Genomic DNA, 17744 nt, shown 5'->3' with positions numbered 1-17744 from the left:
AGTATGTAGCATAATAGTTTGACTTACATACATCATGAAATGGTTACAATGATAAGCTTAATAAACATCCATTATCTCATATAGATATAAAATTTAAGAAACAGAAAAAAAACCTTTTCCTTGTGATAATGACTCTTGGGATTTACTCTTTCATGTATTAACATGTAACAGTGTAAATTATATTTATCATATTATGCATTACATATTTAGTTCTTACTTATAACTAGAAGTTTATACCTTTGATCACCTTCATCCAATTCCCCCACTTGCCCCATGAGTAACCACAAGTCTGATCTCTTTTTTTTTTTCTATGAGTTTCTTTGTTTTTGAAGTATAATTAACCAACAACACTATATGAGTTCCTGGTACACAGCAATATCTTTATTAGGTTTTTATTAGAAAAATTCTACATTTACAAAAAATGTGAATCATTATGATTGAGGACAAAGTAAAAAGTTAGAGGTTAAACCAATGCCTGCTCCACCTCTGCTCCTCATCTTTTCACATGTCTGTCCCAGAGACCAGTGGTGTTCCATCCGGAATTATTTATGTGTTCAAACATGTATTCCCATAACTTTTCTACATTTTAAAAAACATTTATTTATTTGGCTGGCTGCCTCGGGTCTTAGTTATGCCACATGGAATCTTCACTGCATCGTGTGGCATCTTTCACTGTGCCATGTGGACTCCAGTTGCAACACGCGGGCTTAGTTGCTCCACGGCATAGAATCTTAGTTCCATGACCAGGGATCAAACTCATGTCACCTGCATTGTAAGATGGATTCTTAACCACTGGACCATCAGGGAAGTCCCTCTCTCTCTCTCTTTCTATATATATATATATATATATATATATATATTTAACAAAAATCAGATATTGCTGCAACATGATGTTTTCATATACTTTTTGGTCTGCTTTTGTTACTGTTTTTTGAGATCATAACCATAATACTTTGTAAAACTTGTTTGTAGAAGGATAAAAAGCCAAAAGTGAAATTTCCTCTTACATTGCTTTTCCCTTATTCCTAACCCTAGAGGCAACTATCACTAATGGTTTGGTGTTTATTCTGTAATGTCCTCTGACGCATTTACAAACGCATTTATAAATATTGTGTCTCTCTCTTACATGCACACACAAGGAGGATGACATAATACGTGTCAGTCTGCCCCTTGCTTGTGCACCCAGCCATGTGACAGGTCTTCCTGCCCTGCCTGCACAGGCAGCACAGCTCTGCCTCCCTTTTTAGGGCTGTCCAGTATCCCTAATAGACCTTTACTTGTCCTCCCCTGATTCACAATGTGGGTCATCTCTGTCTTTCTCTAAAATCAATGTTGCGATGAACATCACCTTGCAAATACTTCTCTGTGCACTTATATATACATATTTCTGTAGGACCTGGTTCTAGAGGTGGAATTTATGGGTGGGTAATATGTATGTTTTAAATTTTGACAGGTAGTACCAAATAACCTTCTAAAAATATTTTATCACACTATGGAAAGTATCCTTTTCCGCACAGTTTCCCCAACACTGAAGTAATTGGTCTTTTAAAATTTTTACCATGATCTCTCGACTTGTCATCCCCACCCACTTTTAAAGCTCCTGTCTCACCCTTCCCTGGTGGCTCAGAGGTTAAAGCACCTGCCTCCAATGCGGGAGACCCGGGTTCGATCCCTGGGTCGGGAAGATCCCCTGGAGAAGGAAATGGTAACCCACTCCAGTATTCTTGCCTGGAGAATCCCATGGACGGAGAAGCCTGGTAGGCTACAGTCCACAGGGTCGCAAAGAGTCGGACACGACTGAGCGACTGAACGGAACGGAACGTCTCACCCTTGGCTGGTGGTGTGGTTTTCTGGCCCCCTAGTGGCAGGGAGCAAGGGTCCCAGCAGCCAGGTGTTCAGCCCCAGTGGGGCAGCTCCACTGGGGACCACGTGGTGTGTGGGGGAGAGAGAAGCATGGAGGTGAGGACACGGGTACGGTGGTCAGGTCGGGAGGGGACAGTTGTCCTTTGGGTGTCCCAGCTGGGTGGAGGTGTCCCCATGCACTAGACAGGCTGTGTTGGCCACACCCAGGGCACATGGAGCTGGAGTGAAAGTGCAGGTGGGCGGGGCTTGCTTTACAGCAGGAGCTGCAGTGGGGAGGGGTCCTGTCTTGCAGAAAGCCACGCAGATCAGCACGGTGCCCTTTGTGGACGAGTCCTCTGGGTCCGATGATGACTGCAGCTCCCAGGCGAGCTTCCGAACTTCACTCCCCTGCTCTGAGTCCAGGAAGACCAGTGGACTGGGCAGCCCCCGGGCCATCAAGAGAGGTAAGGAAGAGGGGTGGGTGGGAGGGGTATGAAACAATGAGGGGCCCCTCCTGTCCTCCCATGGGCTATCCTACTTGGGGGGGTCCCTGGTGGGTGAGGAGGCCCCTGCAGTTCCCAGGCTGGGCTAGCCGGGAGGGTGTGGACCCAGGCCTGGACTCCTCCTCCCTTGGACAGGCGTCTCCATGTCCTCACTGAGCTCCGAGGGTGACTACGCCATTCCCCCGGATGCCTGCTCCTTGGACAGTGACTACTCTGAGCCTGAGCACAAGCTGCAGCGCACCTCATCCTATTCCACTGATGGGCTGGGCCCAGGCGGGGTGAGCTGGCAGCTCCGCTCCCACCCCATGGGGCCGAGGCAGGGCTGGGTGGGAGCGGACCACCAGCACGAGACCCAGGCAGCAGCTGTGGGGTCCCTGGGACTGGCGAAGGGACAGCGGGGCCTGGGGGCTGCCACTGATGATGTGAGGCCTCGGGGAGTGGGCTGGGGGTATGCAGTTAGGAGGTCAGGTGCACTCAGACCCCATCACTGTGGCCCAGGGGGCCCAGTGGGGCAGGAGGAGTTTACACATGTTGCCTCTTTAGCTCCACACTGACCCAAGGATGCTGAGCGCTAACAGTGTATTTATTGAGTTCTTAGTGTGCCGGACACCATGCTCAGGGCTTTGCATGCAGTGTCTCCTTTGTCCCCACCGTCATCTCAGGCTTATTAACCCATCTCACAGATGAGAAGCCTGAGGCTCAGGAGTACTGTGTGTGCCAGAGCCAGCAGTGAATCCAGGTGGCTCATTCCCCAGCCCTCGCTCCACACCGCTGTGCTGCCCTGTCTTGTCTTTCCCTCCCCCTCCACAGACTCTCCTCCCCGACTCAGCTCATGTTCCCCAAACTCTGCTCTCGCTCTTCCTTGCTGCCTGAAATGGCCTCCGTCCTCCTCTGGGCTTATCTTGAAGGAAAGGCTGATTTTCTTCCAAGGCTGGTTCAGGTCTGGCTCCTGCTGGAAGCCTCCCCTGGCCAGCCTCTCGCTTGTACAGCCTCTGATCCACCACCTCCTCATGGTCATGTATTGTCTCCCGCTGCCAGCAGGACCACCCAGCTTGATGACTCCTCTCTGCACCCTTAGCCGGGCAGTTCCCTGAAAACACACATTGTTGTAGTTGCTAAATCATGTCCGACACACACAGTAGATACTCAAAATTTGTTTTAATTGATGACAAAGCAGCGATTCTGCTGGGCCCTTTTGGCCTGTGTGATGTCCAGGAACCCCAGTGATTTTTCCCCTTCTTGCCCTGCACCCCTCCACGCCTGCAGGAGTCACTGGAGAAGTCAGGCTACTTGCTGAAAATGGGGAGCCGGGTGAAGACATGGAAAAGGCGCTGGTTTGTGCTGAGACAGGGACAGATCATGTACTACAAGTCTCCGGTGAGACCTTCCTTCCCTGGACAGTAGGCAAAAGGACCCACCCCAGCCCCAGAACTGCATGAGGGACTGGAAGCCGGGCGGAGGGCGAAAGTCTGGCAGGTGGAAGAGGCAGCCTGGGCAGGTTGCTGAGGCTCTGAGCCCCACACAGGACCAGGAGTGAAATCAAGCCCTGAGCAGTCAAGGGCACTTCTAGACCACTTGACTTGGTGATTCCTTTTTCCTTCGGAAGCCAAGTTCTTCTCATGCCTGGTCCTGTAAATGAACTGTTCCCAGGCTGCCCTCACGTGATCTGGACTGTTCTAACAGAGAAGCTTGTTACCGCCTCCATCTTTTTCCAATGCTGTTTGGAATTTGGGAGCCTTAGGATCCTGAGACCTAGTTTGGCAGGATCTCCCTGGAGGACCAATGTTAATGATTTTTTTTATTTTTTAATTTTTTTCAGTGTTAATATTTTAAAGAAGGTGAAAAGGCCTGTCTCTTGTGCAACTCTAGTTGATTGTTAGTGCCTGCCTTGAGCACCATGTTAAGGATTCTGGGCCCGCACCACTCAATGAGTAGGCATGCTCTGATTGATTAATCGTGTCTGGAAAGGGTAATGTGATATACAGGCCACCCGTTGATGACACTTGTTGTAAAATATATAGTACAAAGAATTTAAGGGCTTTATAACTCAGGAATAACTTAGTGGCTTCTTACCCAGTTTTGAAAAAGGTTCAAGCTATACTTTTGAGGCCAGGATCAGCAGGACCCACGTCTCCAATTTACTTAGAACCAGGATCCAGAACAAGTTACCCATCATGCCACAGCCCAGGAACGCTTGGAAGTCACTTTCCCTTTTGTGACCTGGAGTAAGATCTGAGGGGAAACAGTGTGCTCTGGGAAGGCTCCAGCCTCTTTCCTCTCCTTCCTTTCTTTACAGAGTGATGTCATCCGGAAACCTCAAGGCCAAGTGGAACTGAACTCCCGTTGCCAGATTGTTCGAGGGGAAGGTGCACATTCGTTCCAGGTGAGCATGCTCCTGGCAGTTAGTGTTTTAGATAGAAGAGGTGCTGGGTTTGGATATGGCGCCAATGAAAACAAAGATGGGGCGGAATGAGCATGTATGAAAGACGTTATATTGACATTTGCATCGATCCTCATTTGTGGGTTTGAGGAAGGAAGAGGAGGCAGGATGTGAGACGGAGTGAAGGTCGGAGAGATAAGGAGGGAAAGAGGAGAAGAAGGAAGGCCCGGTGGGCCAGAGTTCTGTGCCACCTCATAGCCGGATCCCGGTTATTCCATCCCCTCTCCCCACCCCCTCACCCCCAGCTCATCTCTGAGAAGAAGACCTACTACCTGACGGCTGACTCGCCCAGCCTGCTGGAGGAGTGGATCCGTGTCCTGCAGAGCCTGCTGAAGGTCCAGGCCACTGGGCCTCCAGCCCTGCCTCAGGGGGGCGCCAAGCCCACGGTGAAGGGCTGGCTGACCAAGGTATGGATGGGGAAACGGGGGAGGCATGTGGGCCTCCTGAGAGTCAGGGGAGCCAGGAGTGAGTCCCGGGGGTGGTGGGTCCCCTCCTGACACAGCTTTCTGCAGAAGGTTCCTCACACTGGTTACCTGTGGTCTGAGCCACATAAGGTGATGGTGAATGACTCTCTGGAAAAACAGGGATCAAGATTGTTAGAACACAGATGTTCTTAAGACAGAGGAGGGAAAGGAATGTCTTGGACCCATTTTGAGGTCATTAAAAGTTGCCCCCACCCCTTCCCTGGATTCACCACAGCTCAGTATGAAAAGAGGGAAGCTGTGACCTTGGTGAGGCAGGTGTGGCCAAAGACTCATAATACCTCAGGCTGCCCTAAAGATGTTTTTTGATTTGTTTTTTTTTTTTGGCCGTGCCACTTGGCATGCAAGATCCTAGTTCCCTGACGAGGGATCGACCTCTAGCACCCTCTGTAGCAGAAGCTCAGAGTCTTAACCACTGGGTCACCAGGAAAATCCCTAAAGACGTTTTAATTAGGGCCTTTCTGGTTGCAGGGAGCTGAGAAACACTTGTTGACCTCAAGGAAAGGGAGGTTAACAGGGAAGTGCAGTAACTAGGCCAGGACGCTGTCAGGAATGAAGTGTGAGAAGCTCCGTGCTTGGGGCTCTCCCTCTGCCTTCCTGTTCAGTCTCTGTGCACGGCCCTCTCCTCTGCTCAAGTGCAGTGTTTTTACACTTCAAGATTACATTTGCCCAAGGGCTTCAGCCCACGGTGGCCCTGCCCTCCCAACTCTAGCCCTTGCTGACTAGCAAGTTCTTCTTGTGGTCATATTCCTGGGACAGGACATCTGGTTGGCCAGGTCGACCTTTTAATGGCAGTTCATATGAGGATGAATGGGGGTGTCGTGGCCATGGACCCTCACTGTGAAAGAGCTGGTTCCATTAGTCGAGAATCTGGGTGGCATCTGAGTTTGACCTGGAATTGACCTAAGGGTCTGAGTTGAATCAGGGGTTTTGAGATCTGTCTCCTCATTGCTTCTCTTTACCAGTCCCAGATTTACTTCTGGGGTCATCTGATTCTGATAATGCTGGTTCACTTCTGACCTGCAGGTCAAGCATGGCCACTCCAAGCTGGTCTGGTGTGCTCTTGTTGGGAGAACCTTCTACTACTATCGAAGCCACGAGGACAAGGTACTTCCTGGCCTCCCAATAGCTTCCCCCAATCTGCATTCCTGTGGCTCCATGTCCTGATGGAAGGCCCCACCCCAAACCCTATAACCAGTACAAAGCTAGTGGCTGGATCCCTCTCTTGAGTGTGTGACCAGTGTGCAAGGCCCACAGGTTGTTTTGTGTGGTGTGTCTGTGCTCTTGCAGGCCTATCTCCCCTTCCCCATCCTGTCATCCATCCGCCTCCTTGATCCCCAGCGCTATAAGCCCTGAGGTTCATAGAGAGGAGACTCCTCCATCCCTGCCAGCCGTCCCATTCACACAAGGCTCCTGTCTGCAGCGACCCCTGGGCCGTCTGCCTGTGCGGGACGCGCGCATAGAGGAAGTAGATCGATCCTGTGACTCAGACGAGGACTATGAGGCTGGAGGAACCCGGCAGTTGCTGTCCTCCCACTACACCCTGGTGATTCACCCCCCGGAGCACAGCCCCACTTACCTCCTCATTGGCACCAAGCATGAAAAGGTGAGGGAGGGAACTGGGCCTCCAAAGCTCAACCCTTTGATTCTTATCTTCCTTCCTTCTTCCCCGAGATTCCCAAAATTCAAATTTATTTTCCTCCTAGACATGTTGGCAACTCGTATTTCCTGATTGGGAATATTCCTTCTACTGGGTTCATTCCCAGCAACCAACATCTGTTCACTGGGGCCATAAGATGGAGGGGACCACAAGCTTAGGAACTTAGGTTCACGTTCATTCGATCCCAAGTCTTTGCTCTTAGAGACCGATGGCCTCAGCTTGTGCCAACCAAGCAGGCTGAGCTCCACCCTGGACTTGGCCCCTTCAGCGAAGCTCCCTTGGAGGTCCTGCCTCCATTCTCTCCCAACCCAGCCCCATCAGCTGGCTTTCCGTCCTCTTCCAGGATACGTGGCTTTACCACCTCACAGTGGCTGCGGGTGGCAGCAGTGCCAAGGTGGGCACTGCCTATGAGCAGCTCATTGGAAAGCTGATGGATGGTGAGGGAGACCCAGGTAAGGCAAGGGTGGCCATCGCTGCTGGGTTGGAGGGCGGTGGCTGAGTAATTGGTGATTGGAAACCATCTGAGCCACAGAAGGGCATTCGTGTCCCATGCTCCAGGGCCTTGTTTCTGGTGAGGATACTGGGGAGTAGACACTTGGTCAATGTTTTACTTTGTTCCCTGCAACTTTGCTGGCTGGACAGAGGGTTGAGGAAAGAAGGTGGCTGGTTAATCTGTAGTTAGAGGTGGTTAATAAATGAAGTTAGGATCAGGCTGACCTGAGCCTGGGGCGTTTAGAAGTCTGTATTTTGCTCCTGATTCTCAAGACCCTAAGGATCTAAGGGCTCCATGCATACACACACTGCTCCATTGCTGCTTCAAGGCTTGTTTGTTCCAAGCTGATACACATTCCTCTATCCAGACCTGACACTGCAAGGAGGGGGCCTCCCTTGCACACCCGCACGCACACACACGCTTACATTCAGATGCCCATGCCTTGCACACTCACTCCTACTACAGCCCCACGAGCAAAGCAGTAGCTGCCTTCCTGTAAGCCATGCTTCTGAGTGTGCTGAATAAATGCAGCACACACCTGCCCAGCCCACGCTCTGTGGGTGTAAACGCAGCACAACCCGTGTGTCCACACTGAAAGCCCTGTCTTCCCTGCAGATCAGAGCAGGGGTGGGGTGGGGGCGCGTCCCCTCCATGGTGCTGACTGCCACTGCTCTCTGGTGCTGTGCTCCCGGCAGACTCCCCCCTCTGGAGGCACCCCATGCTGTGCTACAGCAAAGATGGGCTGTACACCTCCCTCACCACCCTGCCCTCCGAGGCCCTGCAGACGGAGGCTGTCAAGCTCTTCAAGGTAAAGTGGGAGCCGAGCCCAGGCCCACAGATGGGCAGTTGGCACCCTTGCCTTGTGTCTCGGCTCTGTCCAGGGCAGTTCTGCCCACCGTGGTGATGGAGACCCAAGCAGTTTAGAGGGTAGCTTATGGAGGGATCTGAAGAGGACAGGAGACAGTCCCTCAGGGTTCCCACCGTGTGCTTTATGGGGAAGATACTGGAAGCTCTGGGACATCTTCCCTGGGTCTTTGGGGAACACCCTTGAAATGAAGAGCTGCCCTCCTCTTGGAGTGCACAGTGGGAAGGGGCAGGTTTCTGTTGCTTCTGGACCTGAGAGGTTCTGGCCTATTTTAGGATGTTCTTTGTTCCCCTCTGAATATTCTTTTTCTTTAAAAAATGAATATGTCTTGTTTATGTAACGGGAATATTTAAAGAAGGAACAATCCTCTCCCAAAGTAGCCATCTCAGTAAGCATAGATATTCTCAAGCAGTAATGATGCTTCCTCCGAAAAAGCGCTGTCTGCAGTGAATCGGGGCCTCCCTTGAGCTCTTGGGGTTGGGGGGACAGGCCAGTCTGTCCCAGCCACAAAGGACAGTCATCAAAGGAACTGCCCGAGCCCGCCGTCATCTCCCTGCAGTCCTGCCAGCTGTTCATCAACGTGCCCGTGGAAGCCGCCTCGGTGGACTACCACGTGTCCCTGGCGCAGACGGCGCTGCAGGTCTGCCTGGTTCACCCCGAGCTGCAGAGCGAGATCTACTGCCAACTCATGAAGCAGACCAGCTGCCGCCCGCCGCAGAAGTACTCCCTCATGCAGGTGGGCGTCCCTGGGGCAGAACAGCTGTGGGCCAGGGCTGCCCAGGAGGTGGGAGAGGTGGAAGGAGGTGACTGGTGGCCAGCAGGCGGCCTCGGGGCACAAAGCTGTCCCGCTGTCCTCTCTGTGCCCCTCCTGGATGTCCACACACAGGTTGCGTGACTGCGGCTCTGGACGGAGCCTGGCCATCTGGCCCTCCCGGTGCCCACAGGAGGTCGGGGGCCGTGGTGTGGAGGGGCTGCTGAAGGCTCTGCAGCTCAGGACCGTGAGGGCGGTGGCGCGCAGACCCAGCACCCACCCCGCACTTCTTCCCCCTCAGTGCTGGCAGCTCCTGGCTCTGTGCGCACCCCTCTTCCTGCCCCAGCACCACTTCCTCTGGTACGTCAAGCAGCAGCTCCAGCGCCATGCGGATCCCAGGTGAGATAGTGCCCCTCTGGCGTTACTGACAGGCGTGATCGAGAGGGACGCCGAGGGAGACCAGGGTGGATCAGATCGCCCCTGCTCCCTGGGATTTGTACGGTGGCCATGGAGACTTGGCCTGTCAGCACATACACCGATGGGCACATGGTGACCCGTGCATGCTGGGCTCCTCTACATGCCAGGCCACATAGGCATGGGTGTTTTGTGGGGGCTCTCATGTGAAGCTACAGTGCCCCTACATCGTCCCCATATTTTCATTCTCTGTTACCATGTTTCTGGGCTCCCGCAGAAAATAGCCATGCCAGCAGCCTGCAGCAAATAGACCCCGAAAGACAAAGTAACACCCCAGACCAGTCTTCGGGGCTCCTATCACTTCCTCCCAGCTGCGGGTTCAGTCCTACAGGTTATGTGTCGGTAGGGAGCCGGGGGTGAGTGGATTCCCCAGTGTTCCTTTTTCCCTTCACCTATCTTTTTAGAAGTGAAACTGGCCAGTACGCCACGTACTGCCAGCGGGCGGTGGAGCGGACGCTGCAGACCGGGGAGCGGGAGGCCAAGCCATCGCGTATGGAGGTGGTGTCCATCCTGCTGCGGAACCCCTTCCACCACTGTCTGCCCTTCAGCATCCCCGTGCACTTCGCCAACGGGACCTACCAGGTGACTGGGCTGCCGCGCTCCCCGAGCTGAGTCTTCTCATGTCACTAATCCCGAGGAGAACACCTTTGGGCCGGAGGGCGCTGAGCCTCCGTAGGCCCAGCAGATCTTAACAGGCAGACCAGCCGAAGCACAGGCCTGGGGTTGAGAGGGCGAGTGGGGCCATTTGCGCCCGTGTGGAGGGAGGAAGGAGCTTGAATCGCAGAAGTGCTTCACTGTTCGCGGCCTGGGAGGTGGATCTTTTGAATCCGCTGCATGAAGAGGGAAGCTGAGACACTGACCAAGAGCGTGGCCTGGGAAAGGCCCCCAAAGCGTTCAGGGTAGCACGTGGGGCTGCAGCTCACTGTGGGCAGGCTCCTCCCTTAAGCACTCGCCACCACATGGAAACCAGCTTCCTCTGGCCGCTGTGATCGCCCTTTCAGACTTCCTGGTAGCTCAGTTGGTGAAGAGACTGCCTGCAATGCAGGAGACTCAGGTTTGATCCCTGGGTTGGGAAGATCCCCTGGAGAAGGAAATGGCAACCCACTCTAGCGTTCTTGCCTGGAGACTCCCATGAACAGAGGAGCCTGGCAGGCTACAGTCCACGGGGCTGCAAAGAGTCGGACACAACTAAGCGACTTTCACTTTACTCGCTTCTTTCAGTCATGCGTTTCCACCTCCTGGGCCCTGACCCCTCCCCTGACCCCTCTCCCGGCAGGTGGTGGGTTTTGACGGCTCCTCCACTGTGGACGAGTTCCTCCAGCGGCTAAACCAGGAGACGGGCATGAGGAAGTCCTCCCATTCGGGCTTTGCCCTTTTCACGGACGACCCTGCTGGCAGGGACCTGGAACACTGCCTGCAGGGGAGTGTCAAGGTGATGCCCCCCACCCCCAAACCAACTGAATCCCTCCTGCGCCACCTTGGCCTTCAGGACTTTGTGTTCCCAGCCTGTTGGAGACTAGGCCGAGGCATTCCCCCAGGCCAGCATTTCTGTGCCATCCTAAAATGAGCCCATACAGGCAGAGTTGTCTCTGCCCTTGTCTCTGGAGAGATCTCCACGTCCCTCCCTCCCTTGAGAGACTCTTCAGCTTCCAGGGGAAAAGCTGCCTCTCAGCTCAGTTTTGGAAGGACAGGGAGGCGCTTGTCAGCATCAGCCCGACCTGGGCAGAGCCCCTGCCAGTTCCATACACACACGCATAGACAGACAGCTGTATGCTGGACCCAGCAGATGTTGTGTTGCACACTGGCCACTCACTCTTACCTCAACTGCCAAGGCCTCTACTGTGCTTACAGGTTCCATCATGAAGAGGTAGATCCTTATGGTACTTCTGTATGGACTTTGAGTGGGATTCCAGCCCTGTGTTGCATTGGGGTCTGGGGTTAGAGCTGCAGGGCATGCTGGCTGTTTGTGGGAATGTGCTGGAACAGTTGATAAGGATGAGGGTTTTCGCTTCAGTGTCTGCTTTCTTTATGGTGACAGCACAAAGGCTTTTATAGTCTTTTACCATTGCCTGGAAAAACTATGCCATGTAGCTTCTTTGTAAATGCCTGGCATCTGTAAGGCTTTGTTACACAGTAGGCCTCTGGTAATACTTGTGGAAGAGGAGAATGGCGGCTGGCAGAAGGGAAGTGGAGCTGGTGATAAGGGGCCATGTGTTTTGACTGGGGCCTGCCCAGCCTCGGGAGGTGGCCTCAGATGTTAAGGCAGTGGGGGGCAGTGTTCCGTGGTTTGCTGCCCACACTGCACTCAGAGCTCCACCTCTGTCTGTAAGGAAGTCGCTGGCACCCTGAGTCCTGGGAGTATACAGGCCCCTCAGGTCAGCCTCCGGATGGAGAGCGATCATTCTGCTCTGCCTGGGTCCAGGCATGACTGGACCTTCTTCCCCTCATCGGGGGCTTTTCTGACTCTGCTCTTTTGCATCTTGCAGATCTGTGATGCCATCTCCAAGTGGGAACAAGCCCTGAAGGAGCTGCACACCGGAAAGTCTGAGGGTGGCACACGTGTTGTGAAGCTGATGTACAAGAACAGGTCCTGAGGGCTGCTGCTGGGGCGCAGCTCTTCACTTTTTCACTGGAGGCCTGTCCTTCACGGACAGGCCCACAGATATAACACTGCCTGTTGGTCATTAGCTGGGGGCCCAGGCTGACTATACTGTTCTCTGTGAGACCCTGGACAGCTCAGGCTTTTGGTCCCTGTACTGTATCTGCACGCTCACACACGCATGCAGACACACACGCCCACACCCCTGACCGCCAGCCAACTTCCTCAGGTGGCTACATGTGCTACATTAAGAGAGGAAGATTTTGAGCACTGGATATTTAAGGCTAAAGAATAAATTGCTCCTGTATTACCAATTCCAGGAAATACAGGAGCCATCCTGACTTTTTATCACTTTGAGTAAGAAAATTTCATCTCAGATATGTCTCCAGGCGAATAATTTCCATTAGTCTCTTGGAATCTTAACTCATCCAGTTCCCTAATGAACTGTGAAAAAGGGGCTTCCTAGGTGGCGCTATGGTAAAGAACCTGCCTGCCAATGCAAGACACCACGGGTTCAGTCCCTGGGTTGGGAAGATCCCCTGGAGGAGGGCAAGGCAACCCACTCCGGTATTCTTGCTTGAAGAAGCCCATGAACAGAGGAGCCTGGCAGGCTACAGTCCATAGGGTTGCAAAGAGTCGGACACAACTGAAGCAACTTAGCATGCACGCACCAGGTACCAGCTTCCCCTCACCTAATCCAGTAAGTCTAAAGGTGAATTCAGAATTAACCACATGCTACTGTTGCTGTGAGATCTGCAAGGGCAGAGATCTTCTCTGTGTCATGCTTGGTTAAATTTTCTGGAGGCAGTGGAAAACAGACTCACAAATGGTATAAAAAGAGTAGTTTCTTTGGAAATCAAGATATACAGATGCAGAGACAGCCTCATCCGTTCGGGATTCCAGTTGAGTCCGCTTCTCTTTCTCTCTCCCGTAGGCTGTATTTTCGGAGTCAAGTCAAAGGCGAGACAGAGCGAGAACGTCTGCTGCTCGCCTCCCAAACTAACGGAGAGATAGTGGCAGGGAGGTTTCCTGTCAACAAGGAGCTGGCTCTGGAGATGGCTGCCCTGATGGCTCAGGTGAGGTTCTGTTCAGGAGTCAGGAGGCTCAGGGGACCGTCTTAGACTCGCAGGCAGAATGCACCACATGGGGGCAGACAGAAGATTCTGCAGGTTCTGAGGTGCCAGAGAGGGTGGCCTTGCTGACTCCTTAGTTAGTAGAACGCCTCACTGCAGACACATACTGAGAGCTCGGAACCCAGGGGCCTAGGTTTGAATCCAGCCACCTAACTGCTATGAGATCTTGGCCAACTTACTTTTCTTATCTATGTTTTAGTTCTCTTTTGTATTCTGAAAGCAAAATTCCCTTACTGCCGCCCCTACAGTGTTGTACTGATTCTAAGATAATGTATGTTGTAAAATGTGTACTCACCAGCTGTCAAACGCTGCAGTGAGAACTGGGAAAAGGAACGTGCATTCAGGCTTTGACTCTTCTTCCTGTTATCTTTAGGAGGCTGTCTTGCCAAAGGCATCCGGGATGCCTTCATGTTTCCCCCAAGAAAGAGCCTGTATTTATATGCTGGAGAAGGGGAAATAATGATAGTTGATCTTTAATAAACATGTACTGAATATGCTAGAGAGGGCCCTGTGCTGAGCGTTTTATATGCATTACCGTATTTAGTTCTCATCCTTACTTTGTAGGAGAGTAAACTGAACAGAGTTTAACTTGATCATGGTTTCAAAGCTGGTAAATGGCAGAGCTGGAATTTGAGTCAAGCATCTGACTCCAATGGCCACATTTGGAACACTACTACACTGTAGGATCTGTAGCATCTTCCGCCCTGTATCCCATTAGTTTGGGATTAGAAGCCAGAATTTCTGTAGTGTTGTCTGCCACTGATTAGCTATGTCTCTGGATAAGGCACTTAACTTCAACTGCAAAATGAACATTGAACTTGACAATCTTTAATATTCTTGGACCCTAAAATTTTTTCTCTGGTATCTGTGAAACTTGAGATAAAGGGTCTGTTCACAAGAAATGTTTTTTTCCCATCCATTCCCTCCTCAACAATAAAGGAATGAAATGATGGTTTATTGTACCTCTCTCAGCAGGCCCCCACCCACACCCATCCACATCCAATTTCCTGACTTGTCCCTCCGCGTGCTTCTGTTGCAGGTAGAGTACGGGGACTTGGAGAGGCCCATCCTGCCAGGACCTGGGGGTACACCCTCTGCCAAGGCTCAGCATCACCTCCAGCAGGTCCTGGACAGGTTCTACCCAAGGCGCTACAGACATGGGGCGCCCCCTGAACAGCTGAGGTAGGCTGCAGGGTCTTGCAGGGAGTCACTTTGGGGAGGGTTGCAGAGTTGGGGAAACCTCAGAGCTGCTACAGAAACATGGCACCCTGTCTCTCCATCTGTCCAAACCAGGCACCTGGCAGATCAGCTGACCACAAAGTGGGCGGCGCTGCAAGGCTGCTCCTCTCCTGAGTGCATCCGCATCTACCTGACAGTGGCCCGGAAATGGCCCCTCTTTGGTGCTAAGCTCTTTGCTGCTCAGGTAAGTGTGAGCGTTTCCAGTGGAAGGAGTGGTTACCATACCGTCTGGAAGCCCACCGTCCCATCAGAAACTCCCTTAAGTTCCTCGGGGATTGCATCAGGTTTGAGCCAGTTCAGTCTGTAGCGCCGACCCGCACACTAGCAACCACTAGGGGTCGCAATCTCTCCACCCATTTCTTGCCTGCTGCAAGCTTTCCCTGGACCAGAGCAGTTGTGACTCATTGCTTTTGGACCAGGATTATTTCTGGGTGACCCTCAACTTTCCTTTACTGACTTCTTTCCCAATCCTACCCCTGAAAAAAAAAAAAAAGGTAGGGTCAACTAATTCACAGCAGGGTTCAGACTTGATGTGACGTCCCTCTCAAGAGTGCTTTCATTCGAAAAGAAGTTTGAAAGGACGTATTAGTATAATAACCTAAACAAACACATCTCCACTGACCTGGAGTGGCCACGGGGGATGTGACTACTCAGGCAATAGTTCATTTCTCCTGCATGAAGGCCAGGTGGCCAACAGTAATTTCAGCTGGAACTGTTCTTCACTGGGTATCTGGTATGTGTGAACTTTGTGCGTAATGAACAGTGTCCTGTCCTCGATGCTGGATCGTGATCCAGTTCACTGAGGGTACAGATCAGACAGTAGACATTCACTCATTCATTCAACGAAGAACTGTTGAGCTCCTATTATATCTCAGGCATTGTGCTGGTTGTTTGCAGTTGCAAGATATAAGCAAATCCGACACAGTCTGTGCCTTCATGGAGCTTCCTATCTAGTAGGGAAGGTCCACATTAATCAAATAATAATTCTCTCTCTGTCTAAATGCATATATAATTTTTTTACAAGTTGTCACAGTGCCATGAAGGAAAAGTACAGGGGAGTTATAAAGGCATATAGCATGGGGACCCTCTTGGCCTGGAAGGCTGGGGCAAGCTCCTGATGAAAGAGACATGTCCAGCTCTGTTCCCAGACTTCGGGGTAGAAGAGATAGATCTAGATTGCCCTCATGCAGCCCTGGCAGGGAAAATTAGTCATTCTAAGACTTGTCCACCAAATTGTAACTTTTCTCCCTGGTAGGGCCTAAAGCCTTTAAGGTTGCATTATTGTTTTCCTGAGTTTTTAAAAAAATAATCCCTAGAAAATTGGTTGAAGCAGGATGCACTGGTGCTGAGAGAAACTGGGTAGAATGCTTTCAGTTTCTGAGAGCCAGGAGAAGACGGCCTGTTCTCCATGCCTGTGACGGAACAGCCAGGGCTGGCCTCTGCAGCAGGAACAGAGTGTGCTGTGCTCTGTGCCGTAGCAGGGTGGGCTGTGGGTACTGCGAGAAAGTGATACCCTTCCCCACTCAGCATAGTTCGTAAGTGACCAGAGCTCCAAGCCAGACGCCTCCTGCCACGAGCAGACTGTTTATCCAGTATGCTGTACAAACACCATCTTCTGTGTTTTCCAAAAGGAGAAAAAAGTTGGAAATCACTGCCTAACAGATCCCTGGATGTACCTTCTACTTCAGAAAGCTCTAATGCGACGAGTTGACTCACTGGAAAAGACTCTGATGCTGGGAGGGATTGGGGGCGAGAGGAGAAGGGGATGACAGAGAATGAGATGGCTGGATGGCATCACTGACTTGATGGACGAGTTTGCGTGAACTCTGGGAGTTGGTGATGGACAGGGAGGCCTGGCGTGCTGTGATTCATGGGGTCGCAAAGAGTCGGACATGACTGAGCAACTGAACTGAACTGAACTGAGTGGTTCAGAATCATAGCTGTGACTCGGTCTGATGGGATTTTCCTGTTCCCCCAGCCTGCACAGCTATCTTCCAAGGAGAGCGCTCTGGTGTGGATTGCTGTGAATGAGGATGGAGTCAGCATCTTGGACCACAACACTATGGTATGGGAGGGTGAGGGCTGGCTCCCTGGCTCCTCCTCTCTGCACTCAGAGTCCTGAGCTGAGTGACCGTGGTTGCTCTGCCCCCACTACCTCCACCCCCACCCCAAGCACTGCTGTCCTCTAGTCTAGACACAGCTATAGACATCTGAATGGAGCTCTCCAAAGTGTGGCCACTTCAGACTTCTCTTTCCTGGTCTGCCAAGACTCCCAGCTCAGGAGGCAGGGGGGAAAGCTACCCAGGAGCTAACTGGATCGCTTCTCACAGCAACTGCACGTCACCTATCCCTACTCTTCTGTGACGACCTTCGGTGGCTGCCGAGATGACTTCATGCTTGTGATCAGATCCCTTCCAGACCAGAGCTCTGGGAAAGGCCACGTTGAGAAGTTGATCTTCCGGATGGCTGCTCCCAAGGTGGGCCTGAAAGCTGCTAGAACATTTGACTCTGATTGGGTATGATGAGGTGGGCTTGGAGCATAGAAAGGAAACTGGCGTTGCGATAATACTCCAGAAGGGCCCCGCCCAAACAAAAATGTTTGGCCTTGTCTCTCATCAGTACTCCTGAGGGTGCTGGGCTGGTAGGTAGAGGGGCTGGTGGGGGCACTCCTCACGTTCCTTCTTCTGTTCTGTCAGTCACAGCACTGGGCAGCTTGAGCTGGGGGCCTCTCGCCGCTCGTCCTTGCAGCAGGCCCAGGCCCCGGCCGGCTTCCTCCTCCAGGCGCTCTCACCTTGCCTTGGGTTCTGCTGTCCCAGCACTTGTCACAAGTGGGCCAGTCAGCACAGGCTCCCCCTTCCCTGGGGTTTTGAAGAAGGCCCAAAGACCTGTTTCACTTTAAGGGCCTTGTTCCTACTCGGTACAGGAAATGTTGATTGGCAAAAATAACAATTTCAGAGACTCTGAAACCGAAGTTCTGATTTATAGTTTCTGGCTCCCTTCTGAGCGGCTGGAAACACTGTTGTTTTAATCCTAAAGCTGGAGTTTGACAAACCTCCTTTTCCTTTTAATACTGTCCCTGCCAAAGGAGAGGACATGCAGGTCCCTTCCTCCAGGGAGGCCACCTGCCCTGGCTTGGAGACAGCCAGAGTGGAATGTTGGTCCTCCTGTTTTCAGGAGGTACCATGGACTCCAGACGCCCATTTCACTGGTTGTCTGAACCTCACCAGTAATGATCCCCTGCGTGTATATTTCCACCCTGAGTG

The 17744-nt window shown here is 52.2% G+C and overlaps 1 protein-coding gene across 1 annotated transcript in view; it reads left to right on the top strand.

Moving 5' to 3' along the window:
• The window catches only part of PLEKHH1 (pleckstrin homology, MyTH4 and FERM domain containing H1), a 56169-nt gene that overhangs the window by 36207 nt on the left and 2218 nt on the right, over positions 1-17744 (top strand). Inside the window, exons 10-28 of the mRNA XM_055437401.2 lie at positions 2156-2306; positions 2481-2623; positions 3612-3722; positions 4642-4728; positions 5031-5192; positions 6294-6374; positions 6691-6873; positions 7271-7379; positions 8116-8228; positions 8845-9021; positions 9338-9435; positions 9915-10092; positions 10787-10942; positions 11997-12097; positions 13044-13185; positions 14282-14424; positions 14536-14665; positions 16460-16546; positions 16812-16958. Coding sequence (XP_055293376.2) covers positions 2156-2306; positions 2481-2623; positions 3612-3722; positions 4642-4728; positions 5031-5192; positions 6294-6374; positions 6691-6873; positions 7271-7379; positions 8116-8228; positions 8845-9021; positions 9338-9435; positions 9915-10092; positions 10787-10942; positions 11997-12097; positions 13044-13185; positions 14282-14424; positions 14536-14665; positions 16460-16546; positions 16812-16958 — 2499 coding nt within the window. The remainder of the gene's footprint in view (positions 1-2155; positions 2307-2480; positions 2624-3611; positions 3723-4641; positions 4729-5030; positions 5193-6293; positions 6375-6690; positions 6874-7270; positions 7380-8115; positions 8229-8844; positions 9022-9337; positions 9436-9914; positions 10093-10786; positions 10943-11996; positions 12098-13043; positions 13186-14281; positions 14425-14535; positions 14666-16459; positions 16547-16811; positions 16959-17744) is intronic.

This window comes from Moschus berezovskii, chromosome 9, assembly GCF_049115385.1.
Source record: "Moschus berezovskii isolate FMDL1 chromosome 9, NW_MosBer_1.0, whole genome shotgun sequence".
Taxonomy (NCBI): Eukaryota; Metazoa; Chordata; class Mammalia; order Artiodactyla; family Moschidae; genus Moschus; species Moschus berezovskii.
This window is presented reverse-complemented; position numbering and strand designations above follow the sequence as displayed.